General features: G+C 50.0%; 2 gene segments (V, D, J or C); both read right to left on the bottom strand.

The window, feature by feature from the left end:
* LOC123377547 overlaps positions 1 to 6,256 on the bottom strand; it is a 172,992-nt gene extending 166,736 nt beyond the window's left edge. The window contains 2 exon segments of the V gene segment in view: positions 5,926 to 6,102; positions 6,211 to 6,256. Coding sequence covers positions 5,926 to 6,102; positions 6,211 to 6,256 — 223 coding nt within the window.
* Positions 6,257 to 10,114: 3,858 nt separating this feature from the next.
* Positions 10,115 to 10,576, bottom strand: LOC123377546. The segment is given in 2 exon segments: positions 10,115 to 10,428; positions 10,531 to 10,576. Coding segments are annotated over 2 exon segments (360 nt in total).
* Positions 10,577 to 15,940: the final 5,364 nt, after the last annotated feature.

Raw genomic sequence — 15,940 nt, 5'->3', positions numbered from 1 at the left:
GAGATCTGGATGTGTAACAGGGGAAGTGAAGTGAATGCCCAGCCCTCCTTTTTCCCAGGGATAAGACAGTGTTTCTGCTTTTTGTCAAACCCTGTACCCCTCTACCAGTGGTTTCTAAACTGCAGCTTGTGATTGCTCAAAAGTGTCTGCCAATCCAGCTAATTCACCCACTGCATTCAACCTTTTTGTTCCCACAAATTCTGTTTTACATTATCACTGCACATATTCAGGAATTGTTCCTGAGTAACCAAATCACACATTTCTTCAAAGCTTGTAATGCCTTTTCCCCTCACCCATTTGTCTGACAAATCTCTCATTTCATTTACATAAGCCACATTACTTAATCCAGATCCCCTCTTAAAACTCCTGAATTTTACACTATAGGTGCCATGTGTAATCTGCAACTGTTTCAAAACCAGTTCCTTAAATTTACCATCGTTGAACCATCATCAATAGGCATCTTATTCAACATCTCCAGAGCTCTCCCAGTCAACTTTGCAACTAAAGTAGTCAGAGTGCACAGTCTCCCAAAGGTGATGAAATATTCTGCAAAATCACTGGATTCATCATACTGTGGACATAACCATTCCCATTTGTGCATTTTGGGGGAAGTTGAGCCAGCTGCTGAAGGGTTTTTGTCACTGCCACTCCATTACAGCCAGTTCCTGCTTCTGGGTCACAATGTCTTTCTCTGTTAACTACAGGGCTTGTAGTTAAGTGCAGCCTTTTGTCTGGCTGCTTCTGCCTCATTTCTACCTCCCACATTTGAAACTCACGGTTCTTTGCCTTTTCTTCTGCCTCCAGTCTTGCAAGCTCTAGTTTTGTAGCTTCCTCATTGGTAGTCATTTTCCTGCTGTCTTGTTGAGCCAGACACGCTAGCCTGCTGCAACACAGACCCAGGGTCTGGTCCACGCCCCCAAAGCTGCAGACTTTAACTAAAAACTGCTCAGCAGGTCACCTATCTGCAGTACCCAGACACCCAGTTCCCCATGGGATCCGAACCCCAAATAAATCCATTTTACTCTGTATAAAGCTTACAAATGGTAAACTAATGAATTGTCTGCCCTCTATAAACACTGATAGAGAGATGCACAGCGGTTTGCTCCCCCAGGTGGTTAAATAGTGTTGGTTAATTGAAAAACAAAAGTGATTTTGTTAAGTATTAAAAGTGGTTTCAAGTAATAACAGAGAGACCAAAGTAAGTTACCAAGCAAAATAAAACAAAACCACACAAGTCTAAGCCTAATACATTAAGAAACTGATTACAGGTAAATCTCACCGTCAGAGATGTTCCAGTAAGCTCCTTTCACAGACTAGACTCCTTTCTAGTCTGGGCCCAATCCTTTCCCAGGGTTACAGTCCTTGTCAGTTTCAGGGGACATCTTAGGTGGAAAACTAGGGGTTATTCTCATGAGGGTGTGTGCTGGGCCATCATCCTCAGTGCGGTGGGATCTTGAGTGTATTTAGGATAAAATAAAACAATAATAGTAATTAATAATAATTAATAATACAAGAAGTTTCCCTGAAATCACACAATTCCAGAGGACTCAACTTCAGGGCCTGTTCGTATTCATGTGACTTGGTGATGGAAGATGCTCAGGTCCTGGCCGAGTTTTGCTTGCTTGTTTTTGGTAAAATAAATGAACAAATAGATTAACTATATGGAAATATAAATATTCATGAGATAGGGTGACTCTTAGCTCTGCAGCTCCGGCCCACGACCAGCGGGGCTGTGAGTGGGGAAGGGCCACCTCACTTGGTCCCGTGGGGCTGGGGACACCCGCTGGCACTGGAAGAGAGTTGGGACTGGATCCTCTTCCCAGCAGTGACCGGTTCCATTGAACTGTGCAGTGACCAGAGGGGAAATGTTCCCTGGCAGGTTTAGCCATATGGAGAAGGGCCAAGCAATTACTTGGCCCTAAGTTCCTCTGTGAGGAAATACAGTCACTGCAGGGAGCTGTTCATTCTTCCCAGGGGTGCGAAAGTGTCAGGAGGATCCTAGTGCCCGGCGCTGCACAGATACACAGGACGGGACACTCTGACTCCTGCACCGGGAGCCCTAGGGCGACTCACTCAGATCCCTGGCAGCAGGAGTGTGTGTCTCTTATAAAGCAGGGGCATGCAAATGAGGGGGACAGTTTCCTGTTTAAATCTGTGCCTCTCGCTGCCCCCCGGAAAACACAATCCGCAGAACCTGGCAGGGCCAGCTCCAGACCCCAGCGCGCCAAGCGTGCACTTGGGGCGGCATCCCGCGGGAGGGTGGCAGGCGGCTCCAGTGGACCTCCTGCAGGCATGCCTGCGGAAGGTCCGCTGATCCCGCAGCTCCGGTGGACCTCCCGCAGACGTGCCTGCGGAGGGTTCACTGGTCCCACGGCTTCGGTGGAGCATCTGCAGGCATCTGCAGGAGGTCCACCGGAGCCACGGGACCGGCGACTGCCAGAGCAGCCCCCGCAGCATGCCGCCCTGCTTGGGGCGGCGGAAATCCTAGAGCCGCCCCTGGCCCCTGGGTCTGTGCAGTGACCAGCCAGAGCTGGTATTTTTCTCCTCTGAATAACTGGCAGTTCGAAGAATATTGTGTCACCGCTGTATCGATATTTACAACCTGTTTTTATTCTCAGGTCCCCGGTCCCAGGTGCAGCTGGTGGAGTCCGGAGAGGATGTGAAAAAGCCCGGAGACTCTCTCCGCCTCTCCTGCAAAGCCTCCGGGTTCATTCAGCAGCTAGGATATGAGCTGGGTCCAACAGGCAGGGCCGGTTTTAGCAAGTGCTGGGCCCCTTTCGTGGGGCTTGTACTCACAGGGCGGCGCCTAGGTTTTCGCAGCACTTCGGATTGCTGCCCTCCGGCTGGGGATTGGAGCAGCAGGACTTGCCACACTCCAGACGGAATAGCAGGGCCGGGGGATTCGCTGAACTCCTGCCTGGGGATCGGGGCCGTGGGACTCGCCGCGCTCCGGCTGAGGGGTGGGGCAGGGACTTGCCGTGCTCTGGATGGGCTCCGGCCCCCCTTAGGCACAGGCTGGGTTGGGGGAGTCGGGGAATGGGCCTAAAGCTGGCCCTGCCAACAGACTCCTGGCAAGGGACTGGAATGAGTCGCTTATATAAACCCTGGTGCACAAACCTCGATGCCCACTCTGCCCACATATCTACACCAGAGCCACCATCACAGGACCTAAGCAGATCAGCCACACCATCACCGGTTCATTCACCTGCACATCCACCAATGTAATATACGCCATCATATGCCAGCAATGCCCCTCTGCTATGTACATCGGCCAAACTGGACAGTCCCTACAGAAAAGGATAAATGGACACAAATCCGATATTAGGAATGGCAATATACAAAAACCTGTAGGAGAACACTTCATCCTCCCTGGCCACACAATAGCAGATCTAAAGGTGGCCATCCTGCAGCAAAAAACTTCAGGACCAGACTCCAAAGAGAAACTGCTGAACTGTTTAGTTCATCTGCAAATTTGACATAATCAGCTCAGGATTAAACAAAGACTGTGAATGGCTAGCCAACTAGGAAAGCAGTTTCTTCTCCCTTGGTGTTCACACCTCAACTGCTAGAAGAGAGCCTCATCCTCCCTGATTGAACTAACCTCCTATCTGCCTGATTCTTGCTTGCATATTTATACCTGCCTCTGGAAATTTCCACTACATGGATGTAGACGAATTGGGTATTCACCCACAAAACCTCATGCTCCAATACCTCTGTTAGTCTACAAAGTGCCACAGGACTCTTTGCTGCTTTTACAGATCCAGACTAACACAGCTACCTCTCTGATATTTAATACATATGTATCTCTCTCTCTCTCTCCGTCTCTCTTCACTTTTTTAGTATTGCAGGTTTTCAAGGAGAAACGGCCTGTTCTGAATGTCATCCTTGCTATCTCTTCATAGGGGCAGCTAACTGCCTTAGGTATCTTTGAGACTGTAAGACTAATTGATTTATTTCCCTGTAGGGCTAAACTCTCAAAATCGCCTCTGTCTGAAGCTGTAGGAGTTTTCTCATGTTACGTAGGATATCTGTGGTTGAAACAGTTAATTCGGTATCTTCTCCTTTTCCTCCTTAAACCCCACAAATACCAATCAGAGAATTCGATCCTGAAAAGGAGATTTTTTTTTAAATTGAGAAGGGAATTTAATTGGCCATTTCAAATACATGAAATGGTTTGAAAACTCTCAGCCCTTGAATTTGGGTAAGGAGATGAACTCTTGCTGGGTGAGTAAACCAGCCACTCACTGATCCCGGATTATGAGGAACCATACCCTCCGGGTAGCTTACTTGACAATAGCTGTGTTTATTGCTGCTTCCTACGAAGCTACTGTTGAGGCAGGAGACTGGGCTAAATGGGCCCTGGGAGATTCTGGAGGCTGGCAGTTGCTAGGATCCCATGTTCCTAATGGCTGCTCAGAGAGAACAGTGATTGTTGCCGGGTAACTGGGGGTAATGATGTGGGGCTGGGAACTTAAACATGGAGGCTGGTATAGATACGATCCAAACACGCAGGAATCTGAGCTTCTGAAGATACTGAGCTCTCGTGAAAATCCCAGGGGTTTGAAACACACTCAGCGCCTTACACACGTAGCTAGATCCTCCCTTTTTGAGTGTTTGATCTGAATACATGACCTGGTCGGGTAATGCCTGCAGAGAACGGAATTCCCACTTCTAGAATGACAGTGCGGTACTAGATTGTCCAGCAGGCACCGGGTGTAGAGACTTCTGGTTCATCTTCCCAGCTAGGGGAGGAAAGAGCAGGGGCGGCTCTAGAAATCAGGCTGCCCCAAGCAGCGCGGTGCGCTGCGCCGCCCTTCCCCGGTCCCGCGGCGGGTCCCCTCTTCCCGCGGCTCCGGTTGAGCTCCCGCAGGCATGCCTGCGGCAGGTCCGCTCGTCCCGGGCTCCGGTGCCTGCGGCAGGTCCACCGGAGCCAAATGCCGCCCCCCCGGGAAAGGGCCGCCCCACGCGCCTGCTTGGCGCGCTGGGGTCTAGAGCCGCCCCTGGGAAAGAGCAATCTCGGGACTCTAGCTGCAATAGCAAGAATTTAGGAATGAAAATAATTGGGGTTTTTCCCCTCATTTCTCGGCAGAATGACAGAAAATCTCAGAGCGCAGGTAGCCACGTGAAAGACTCCTGGGCCTGACTCGCAGCCTTGGGAGTTCTGATCCGCTGTGTGACTTTGGGTGATATGGGGTTTAATTTAATTCACAATTACTTCAACTTGCCATGGTATCTGGAGAAAGCGAATAACTAACGAAGCGGAAAGAACGCGGTGTTGGCAGCCGCTGCTTTGTCTGTAACTCAATCGGGAATGTTGGTTCTCTGCAGGGTTAGTTTTAGGCCGGGCTCGGATAGGTTTCCTCTCATTGTGTGTCTCTGGCACAGTAATACACGGAGGTGTCTGCGGGCTGCAGGCCGCTCAGTTGCAGGAACACTTGGCTTTTGGAATTGTTTTTGGTGATGCTGTTAGGTAAAAAAGCAAGTCCTTACTCACCTCTCCAGCACCCGAGTTCGTGCGGAGTTGGTATGGGGCTCACAAATCTGTCAGAGACCAGACAACACTTCGTTGATCAACGGGCTCACACTATCCTTAGCTTAAAAGCTTTCGGAGTAAGTGTGGCAAGTTTATTAGGGGTGAGCATCAATATTTATACACAGAAGTAAACAAAGTGATTAAGAGATCATAATGGTCATGCATAATCAATCAAGATTCTACAGGATAAAACAGGTTAAAATGTAAATTAGAAAAGACAAAGGGGGGGGATGGCTACTTAAGGGGAGGGGGTGTCATGAGTAGTTCGCAGGTCAGAGCTTTGATTAAAAGTTTCAGATAGAGACATCAAGTCTGGGTTAAGTTTAAACTCATAAAAAGTTCAGACTCAACAATGCTGAGGCGATTTTTGAGAGCATTGCTATAAGCAGTGCCCCCATCATCCCAGATAATTGCCAGCCAGTCCAGCCCTTTCCCCGCTGGCTGGCGGACCCAGTGCACCTCGTAGCTAGTGAGAGAGAATCCGGCCACGGTGCAGGTCAGTCTGAGGGTCTCCCCGGGCTTCTTGACTCCCCCTCCGGACTCCACCAGACTGACCTGGGAATAGACACCTGCAGAGAGGGAAATAAAGGGGGAATACTGCAGTGATTCCCGGAGGTGCAGTTATTAGGGAACACGCGGTACCGGGCGCCCAGGCGCAGCGCATGTCCCGCCCGTACCCGCGGGGAGCAGCAGGAGGAAGGCGATGGCCAGGCTGGGGGTCATGTCTGCGGCGGGCGGCTCGGTCCCCAGGCGGGATGGGAAGCTGAAGCCCGGCGCTGGCTCTGAGCGGGGTGAGCGGCCGGGACTGGGCTATGAACAGGGCCCCGGGGAGCTCATTTGCATGGGCCGGGGGTGGGGACTATATAACGGGGGACCCTAGGAGATATGTGACAGTGCATCGCACTTCATTCTAGTGGCAGGTGGGTTAGAGAGTCCAACTCTTTAAACCTCCATTCAATTTGAATATATAGAATCACTGAATGAACGCAGTTGCGTGATCATCTATCTATCCCCATGCCCCCCCATCCATTAAGTATCATTTAGTTATTAGGTATGTGTATAATCTTTCTTTCTTTCTTTCTTTCTCTCTTCACTAGTAAGGGCTCGGTGCTGTCTCGTATAGTTATGACCTGCGGTGTTCCCCGTCAGCAGACAGTAGGGAGTTATGGAAATGTAGTGTGAGTTCCTCCTTATCTCCGCCCCTTTACACAACCTGAGAGATTAGATCGTGAGCTTCGGATGTGAGGTGGGTAAGTAAATCCGCGAGACTCCTTTGAAAATCCCAGCCGTGACTCATACCCAGGAGTAGCGGAGTTTGGGTGCATACAGGAAGTGATGATCTCTCCCCCACAGGCCCATAGAGGGTTTGTGCCGCAATGGGTGACATAGCCAGGGAATTATAGGGTTAAAACCAATTTTCCCATAGCTGTATTGTGTATGAATCTGCTGCCCCCACGGAATTCTGCAGGTTGAATTTTTTGTATTAACACTATTGGGACTCCCGTCGCTGTGTCTCTGGCACGGTGATACCGGGCGGTGTCCTCGGGTCTCGGGCTGTTCATTTGCAAATACAGCTGGTTGGGATTATCGCTGGGGGTGACGAATCGCCCCTTGACAGAGTGGAGTAGTGTGTAGTTCCACACTCGGATACAGGAGGGAGACCCACTCCAGGCCCTCCCCGGGGCCCTGCCAGACCCATGCCTCCAGAGGCTGCTGAAGGTGAACCCGGAGGCTTTTCAGGGGAGATGGAGAGAGTCTCCGGGCCTTTTTCACATCCCCTGCGGACTCCACCAGCAGCTGGGAACAGGTACCTGGGACAACCGCTGGGAGAAATTACCCTTCAAGCTGCTACAATGAAAAGGAATTGCAGCCAAAGTCTCATTTTGCCTGGTGTAGGAGGGGAAAGGTCTCACGGGGGTGTTGGGTGTTGGCTGGTAACGGCTTGTCTCTAGGCCCGCAGCTTGGGCATGGAGAGAGAGAGAGATTTAAACAGGAACCTGTCCCCCCTATTTGCATATCCCCCTCCTTATAAGAGACTCAAACTCCTTCCCTTACTGGTATGAATGACTGCACTCGGTTCAGAGACCAGTCTGGCTCTTGCGGGGAACGGCGAGTTCCTCATTTTTCCTTTGCATAAGGAAGACATGAATGTCTTTAAAGACACCGCTCCCCATAACATGTGTTCAGGGCCTGCTTATAATGAAGTTACCTGGTAGTGGGAGACTCCTGGGCCGTGAGGCTGTGGAACGGCCGGTCACTGGGGGGTCAGTGACTCAGGTGGGGTCGGGTCACAGGATCAAACTGGGCTGAGCCGCTCTCTAGTAGGTGAAAATTCCTCGGGGCGCTGAGCGAGGGCTGGAACTGAATTCCCTGCCCATCCGCCTTCCCAGCAATGTCCGGGTCCGCTGGAAAGTGCAGGGAGGGAGCAGAGGGAAATGTGTCCTGGGAAGTTCAGACAGGGCCAGCTTTAGGAAGTGTGGGGCCCGATTTGAACAGTTTCCTCGGGCTGTCAGGGATGACTATAAAAAAAAATGTAAAAAAACACATGGGGCTTGTACTCACCGGGCAGGGCTCTGGGTCTTCCCCGGGGTCCTTCTCTCGCTCCAGATCTCCGGCGGCACTGAAGGACACGCTGCCAAAGTGCTGCCGAAGACCCAGAGCAAGCGAAGGACCCGCCGCCGAAGACCCAAAGCGCCGCCAAGTGAGTTAAAATTGAAAAGGTGCCTCTAGCCAGGGAAGGGATCCTCACTGGGCGCGGGGCCCTCTGAGGTGCGGGGCGATTCTGGGGAATTGGTGGAATTGGCCTAAAGTTCTGAACTGTTCAGATGTGGGTCAAGGGCCAAGTGCTGCTTTCTTTCCTCTCTGGGAGTTTCCCATTTGTCTCAATGAGGCTTCTGGTTTGGAGGGGGAGGGAGGTATTGGGTTTTTTTACCCAGGGCTGCCCAGAGGATTCAGGGGGCCTGGGGAAAACAATTTTGGGGGCAGCTTCCATAAGAAGAAGAATTGCAAAACTATAGAATCCTGTATTCTCGTGGGGGCCGGGGGCAGATTGCCCCACTTGCCCCCAGGGCGGACCTGTTCCCCTCAGCTACCTTACTGCGCTCTCACGTTATAAACGTTACAGGGATTGGCAACATTTGGCACCAGGCCCTGGGGAAGCCCACTGGTTGGCCGGGCTGCGGCTGCAGGTTCGGCCCATAATGCTGCTAAGGCCACTGGGGGCGGCGGGAAGCGGCGGCCAGCACATCCCTCGGCCCATGCTGCTTCCCGCTCCCCCCATTGGCCAGGAGCGGCAAACAACAGCCAGTGGGAGCCCAATGGGCTGAACCTGCAGAGCAGTAGGTAAACAAACCGGCCAAGCCAAAGGTTGCTTATCCCTGTTATAAACCATCGAAGTTCCAAGGTATCCCAGTGAAGGGACCCTGCCTTGGCTGACACGTCTGTGCTAGCCCCTCTGTGCTCTCCTCTTCCCAGATGTGTTGGTCCCTCGCACACCCCTGAAATTCAGGGCTGAGGGCTTCTGAGTTTATTGCAAACTGGTTAGCTTGGAAACGGTCCCGATTTCCATTTAAACCCTACATAGATTGGAGCCCAGAGAGGCAAACCTGATTGGACACAGTGAGGTCTGCGCTCGGAGAGGTTCTTGATTTCAGCTCCATTGGGATTTTGAGAGTGGTCCGGCAAACCCTTCCTAGCCTAGTAATCCTTACCCCACAAATTGTTCCACGGGAGCCAGTGGGGTCAGTCCCATTAGTAGGGATGGCAAGATCTTAAAGAGAACTAGACCCTGCAGACATTTGTCTGGTCCAGCCCCGGGCTCTGTTCCTGGCACTTCAGCGGCAGCGCAAAGGAAGAGTGGGATGGAGGGACCCGGAATTCCAGGGGCAGCATTCCAAAAGATTTTTTTTTTGCTTCGGTAGTTGCTCTCTGGGAGGGTTTTTTGCTCGGGGTGGCAAAAGACCTAGAGCCAGCCCTGGCAGAGATTTATCAATGGGCTGAGAGGGGAGAGATTTAGCCCGCTCACAACCTTGCAGGCATAGAGCCAGACTCCAGAGTGGGGTGTTGGTGGCTTTTTCCTTTCTGTCCACAGGCCCTTGAGCCAACGACTCAGACTTTATCCTCCAGGAAATAGAAGGCCTGGGCTCTGTTCCTGGCTCCCATATGATAGCCGGGCTCTAGTGTCTGCAGCGGGCACCAGTGTAAAGACTCCCTGTTTATTTCCCCAGCCATGGTGGGAGGGAAGAATAATCTAGTTGCTATAGCGTGAGTCTAGGTATGAATATCCCTGGGGTCTTTCCTTCCCCTTGTTAGCACAATGATAGACACATTGGCAGAGCAGGGCCCTCGGAGTCAGGACTCCTGGGTTCCAGTCCCAGGCTCGGTGTCGCTGATTCACTGTGTGATTTCGGGTGAGGCGGAGTTTAACACAAGCGCTTGTAACTTGCTGAGGAATCTGCATGAAGCAAAAAACTAACTAAGCAGAGAGACCGCGGTGCTGGCAGCTGCTGCTCTCTGCGCGTCACACGGGAAGGCTGGTTCTCTGCACCGTTAGTTTTAGGCCGGGCTCCGATAGGTTTCTTCTTACTGTGTGTCTCTGGCACAGTAATACACGGAGGTGTCTGCGGGCTGCAGGCCGGTCAGTTGCAGGAACACTTGGCTCTTGGAAGTGTCTCTGGTGATGGTGAGGCGATTTTTGACAGCGTCATTATAGTTATTGTTTCCATCACCCCAGATAACTCCCATACATTCCAGCCCTTTCCCCGCTGGCTGGCCGACCCAGTGCACATGGTAGCTAGTGATGGAGAATCCGGACACGGTGCAGGTCAGTCTGAGAATCTCCCCGGGCTTCTTGACTCCCCCACCGGACTCCACCAGGCTGACCTGGGAATAGACACCTGCAGAGATAAAGGGGGAATATTGCAGTGATTCCCGGAGGCGCAGTTATTAGGGAACACGCGATACCGGGCGCGGAGCAGCAGCGCAGATCCCGCCCGTACCCGCGGGGAGCAGCAGGAGGAAGACGATGGCCAGGCTGGGGGTCATGGCTGCGGCTGGCGGCTCGGTCCCCAGGCGGGATGGGAAGGTGAAGCCCGGCGCTGGCTCTGAGCGGGGTGAGCGGCCGGGACTGGGCTATGAATAGGGCCCCGGGGAGCTCATTTGCATGGGCCGGGGGAGGAGGCTGGGGGCGTGGAGACAATATAAAATGGGATCCAGGACGTGTGACGCTGAATCGTGTTGTTAAATGTAACGGCAGGTGGGTCACAGAGTCCACTAACTGCATTTCCTTTGCACCTTTTAATTTGAAAATATATAACCACTAAATGAAAGCAGTTGAGTGATCTATCTATCCATCCCCATCCACCCCCTCTATGTATCTAATCTCTGTCTTTATTCCCTTCAGTGTTGTGGCCCATGTTACATACGAGCAATTATTTATATCACCGAGCCATTCCTTTGCAGGAGAATGAATATAGGAAGAGTTTACAAAGATGCTTCATGAAACTTATGCTCCAGGTTATAATGATCAAAAGGATATTGAAGTAAAGTTGCTTAGTGAAACAGACAAAGAATAAAAGTCACGCAGCCACAGGCGGCTTAGGTGGAGTTCAGTAGGTTCAAAGGCCTTTGTGTTGGCCCCTCTACAAAGAAAGTCCTTTATCACAGACCCCTCCCTTCCTGCGATAAATGTGAGGGGGGGTAGCATCCTTGTGTAATTCCCCAACCATTCACTTAGCTACAGAATCCTCCTAAGCAGCTGTACCCTAATTGCCTTACCTGTAAAGGGTTAAGAGGTAAACTTAATGTGAGTTGGCACCTGGCCAGGGGAACCAATAGGGAAGCTGCACCCTTTCAAATTGTGACAAACTGCTGGGTGTAGGGGTCTTTTGTTCTCTCGCTGCAGAGGGACAGGGCAGCAGCTATGCTGTAAGAAGCTTGGGCCCAGGTATAAAAATCATCAGTATCATACCTAGAAACTACACGCAGCCACAGGCGGCTTAGGTGGAGTTCAGTAGGTGCAAAGGCCTTTGTGTTGGCCCCTCTACAAAGAAAGTCCTTTATCACAGACCCCTCCCTTCCTGCGATAAATGTGAGGGGGGGGGTAGCATCCTTGTGTAATTCCCCAACCATTCACTTAGCTACAGAATCCTCCTAAGCAGCTGTACCCTAATTGCCTTACCTGTAAAGGGTTAAGAGGTAAACTTAATGTGAGTTGGCACCTGGCCAGGGGAACCAATAGGGAAGCTGCACCCTTTCAAATTGTGACAAACTGCTGGGTGTAGGGGTCTTTTGTTCTCTCGCTGCAGAGGGACAGGGCAGCAGCTATGCTGTAAGAAGCTTGGGCCCAGGTATAAAAATCATCAGTATCATACCTAGAAACTACACGCAGCCACAGGCGGCTTAGGTGGAGTTCAGTAGGTGCAAAGGCCTTTGTGTTGGCCCCTCTACAAAGAAAGTCCTTTATCACAGACCCCTCCCTTCCTGCGATAAATGTGAGGGGGGGGGTAGCATCCTTGTGTAATTCCCCAACCATTCACTTAGCTACAGAATCCTCCTAAGCAGCTGTACCCTAATTGCCTTACCTGTAAAGGGTTAAGAGGTAAACTTAATGTGAGTTGGCACCTGGCCAGGGGAACCAATAGGGAAGCTGCACCCTTTCAAATTGTGACAAACTGCTGGGTGTAGGGGTCTTTTGTTCTCTCGCTGCAGAGGGACAGGGCAGCAGCTATGCTGTAAGAAGCTTGGGCCCAGGTATAAAAATCATCAGTATCATACCTAGAAACTACTCATTTGGAACCCCAGATATGGAAGTAGAAATGTTAGAATGACACAACCAGAGATCTTCTTATTTTGGTTTGTGGATTCCTCTGTGCTAACCCCAGGTGCTTTAGTTTCCTTGTTGTAACCTTTAAGCTGGACCCCAAGAAAGCTATTCTTGGTTCTTAATCCTTGCAGTTGTTCTTTTAAAATCTAGCAATAGCCTGAGTGCCCGGATGTATTTTTCTTTTCTTCCCCCCCCCTTTTTTTCTAAATTACCTTTTTAAAGGACATGATTGGATTTCTGTGTCTTCAGAGGTTTGTGAACTTTTTTTTTTAGTTAGCTGGTGGCAACAGCTGTTTTTTTTATTTTTATCTTTTCCTTTCTCAGTGTGTGTGTGTGAAAAGGCTTGGGTGTACCTCACAGGGAGGAATTCGCAAGTGCGCCTTCCTGGGCTCTGAAAGGGGTTCTGCTCTTGGGTGATGTCAGCTCTACTAACCCAAGGCCAGGTAAAGCTATGACCTTGGGACTTTAATACAAGCCTGGAGTGGCCAGTGTTAATTTTTAGGGTCCTTGCAGGCTCTCACCTTCTGCACTCGAAGTCCTAGAGTGGGGAATCAGCCTTGACACTTCCAGTCAATGATCCTCTCTTCAGGAAGAGGTTTTTGTTTCAGCTCATACTAGCTTCCACTCGCTGTGTTTCTGGAGATGGTGACTTGCCCTTGGACAGCCTGAAAATGCCATTGGCTCTATCCACTTGGGGAGTTAACCCTAGCCAACCACTCAAGACTCTTCCCAGGAGCCTGATGGACCCAGTCCATATCCACAGTCTTCTAATCTGAACCCGGAGGCTTTGCAGGAGAGGCGGAGAGAGTTTCCAGGCTTTTACACATCCCCTCCGGACTCCACCAGCTGCACCTGAGACTGGGCACCTGGGAATAAATACACTTTATAGATGTTAGCATAAAAAGAGTGAACATTCAATTGTCACCTTTAAGATGGACCCCAATAAAGCTATTCTTGGTGCTTAATCCTTGCAATTGTTCTTGTGATGACTGCAAAATACTTAGGGTACAAAAACTACCTTTAAAAGATGTTATAGCAAAAAGTAAGTGAATCCAAGGTCCCATTTCCCCCGGTGATTGAAGGGGAAGTTCTCGGGGCGGGGGATTGGTTGGTAATTGCACAATTGCAGAGCTCTGGATTATCTCTGCGGGTGCAGCCTTGGCATTGTGAGACAAATTTAAACAGGAAAGTGTCTCTTCCATTTGCATATCCCGCTTCTTATAAGAGACACAAACCCCTTCCATTGATGTTCTGAATTACCTGCACTGGAGCTCAGATAGAAGGCATCAGACTTCTCCATTGCTATATGTTTCCAACCAGTGATGTGATGTTCTACCTCCGTTGCAGTAGAGAAATAATAACAGGAGGTCAATGACCTCCCATTCCAAGATATTAATGGCTAGATGTTGAACCAAAATCTTTTGTGGTCAAAGGAAACGTCCTCTCTGGCCTGAGTGGCTTTGGATCACCCCAGAGAGATAAGAATATTTGGCTACCTACCTGGCAGGACAGATGAAAATGAAAGTACCTGTGATTATTGGAATCAGATATGTGTGACAATTTATCCTCTCTTTTTAGACGGGATTGGAAGTATTGCTGTAGACTTGCAATTCCAATGGAGGATAATGGAGTTAGGTTCCCAACTCCCCCTGACCATCACAAGGATTTTGGCACCTAACTCTCTTAGGCTCTTTTATAAATCAGAGCCAGAGTTTATAGCTTGTCTGCAGTTTTCACCCCCAAACAGTCTCTGGCTGCATTGTGCATTTTCAATGTGGTGTATAAGCGCCTTTCTGACCCTTCACTGATGCTGTCATTGTCAAAGGAATCTAAGGGAGTCAGGCACTCAGTAAGCCCTGCGTTCCACCATCAATGGAAATTAAAGGCCTAATTCCTCCAATTTCCTTTAAAAACACTCCTGTAAATACAACTATTTTCTTTTAACTGATTCCTGAGTGATAATGTACCGGAACAGTGGAAAGATGGTGGAAAGGTTAATTTTCACATATAGCAGAAAACCATTTCTGTATATTTATAATAGGCTGGATCACCCAGGTGTCCCTAACTGGCACAGTAACACAGAGCAGTGCGGTCAGATCTCAGGCTTCTCATTTGGAATCCAACGCGTAGTTCTTGCGTTCATGCTGTTCTTTGGAGGAGGGGTGTTTTTGTATTTTTTAGCCTGCTATAGATTCTCGCCTCTCCTACCCACATTCCCTGTAAGCTTCCTCTTCATGGTTTTGGTTGTGTGTTTCGTAAAGGGTGTAGTTTGGGGTTGTAATGAAACGATAAAAAGGCTACTTAAATATATCAAAAATAATTCGACCACTCCTTGAGGGGCAGAGAGATTGTGACTGGTGGGAAAGGAGGGGGCGGGGCACTTCAGAGAAGTTTTATATTTGTATAAACTGCTCACCGTTATCTGGTGTTTCTGTTAAAAGATCTCAAAGAAATAAAGAAAAGAAGCAAGAATTTGGGAGGCTATGGTAACATAAGTGACTTCCTACAGCCTTTAGAGAGGCTAAAGTTTTCCTTGGGAAATTGATAATGTGACCAAAATCTCATCTTCCTGGAGGTGGAGAAATGAATGTGTCCAAGGATGGGGAGTAAATGAGAAACTGTAGAGAAGCCAGAGCCCCTGTATACAGGGAGATTCAAGACTGATTCCCCACTCTGCCACTTCAAGTACAGAAGGTGGGGGCCCACAAGGACTATAAAAATTAATACTGGCCACCAGCGGCGGCTCCAGGCACCAGTGCTCCAAGCACGTGCCTGGGGCAGCAAGCGGTGGCAGGCACCCTGCCAGTCCCTGGAAGGCGGCAGTCAGGCAGCCTTCCATGGCAAGCCTGCAGGAGGTCCGCCGGTCCCGTGGATTTGGCGTTAATTCAGCGGTGGGTACGCCGAAGCCGCGGGACTGGCAGACCTCCCACAGGCAAGCTCCTGAATACGCAGGACCAGGGACCTCCTGCAGGCAAGCCACCAAAGGCAGCCTGCCTGCCGTGCTTGGGGCAGCAAAAAAGCTAGAGCTTGGGGCAGCAAAAAAGCCACTCCAGGCTTGCGTTAAACTCCCCAGATTGCAGCTTTTCTCTGACCTTGGATTGGTAGATGCTGCCACCACCCAAGTGCAGAACCCCTTTGAGAGCCCAGGAAGGAGCACTTAGGAATTCGTCCCTGTGGGGTACCCTCAAGCCCTTTCACACCCCACACCCCCCCCGGAAGATCTGAAAAAGGGAAAGAAAAAAGAATCAGATGTTGCCACTAGCTAACTAAAAAACATGTGCACAAACCTCTTAAGATACAGAAATCCAATCATGTTCTTAAAAAAGATAAATTTTATTTAAAAAAAGAAAAAGAAAATACATCTGGAAACTCAGGCTATTGCTAGGTTTTAAAAGAGCAACAACGAGGATTAAGCACCAAGAATAGCTTTCCTGGGGTTCAGCTTAAATGTTACCAAGCAAAACAAAAAACACCTGGGGTTAGCACAGAGGAAGCCACAAGCCATAAAGAAATAAAAAGAAACAAACCTATTCATGTCTTCCTAGACATGTCCTGATCTACTTATATATCTGGGGGTTTGAATG

The sequence above is a fragment of the Mauremys mutica genome, chromosome 9, assembly GCF_020497125.1.
Source record: "Mauremys mutica isolate MM-2020 ecotype Southern chromosome 9, ASM2049712v1, whole genome shotgun sequence".
In the NCBI taxonomy this organism is placed as follows: Eukaryota; Metazoa; Chordata; order Testudines; family Geoemydidae; genus Mauremys; species Mauremys mutica.
The sequence above is the reverse complement of the archived record's forward strand: the minus strand, read 5'-3'. Positions and strand labels throughout refer to the sequence as shown.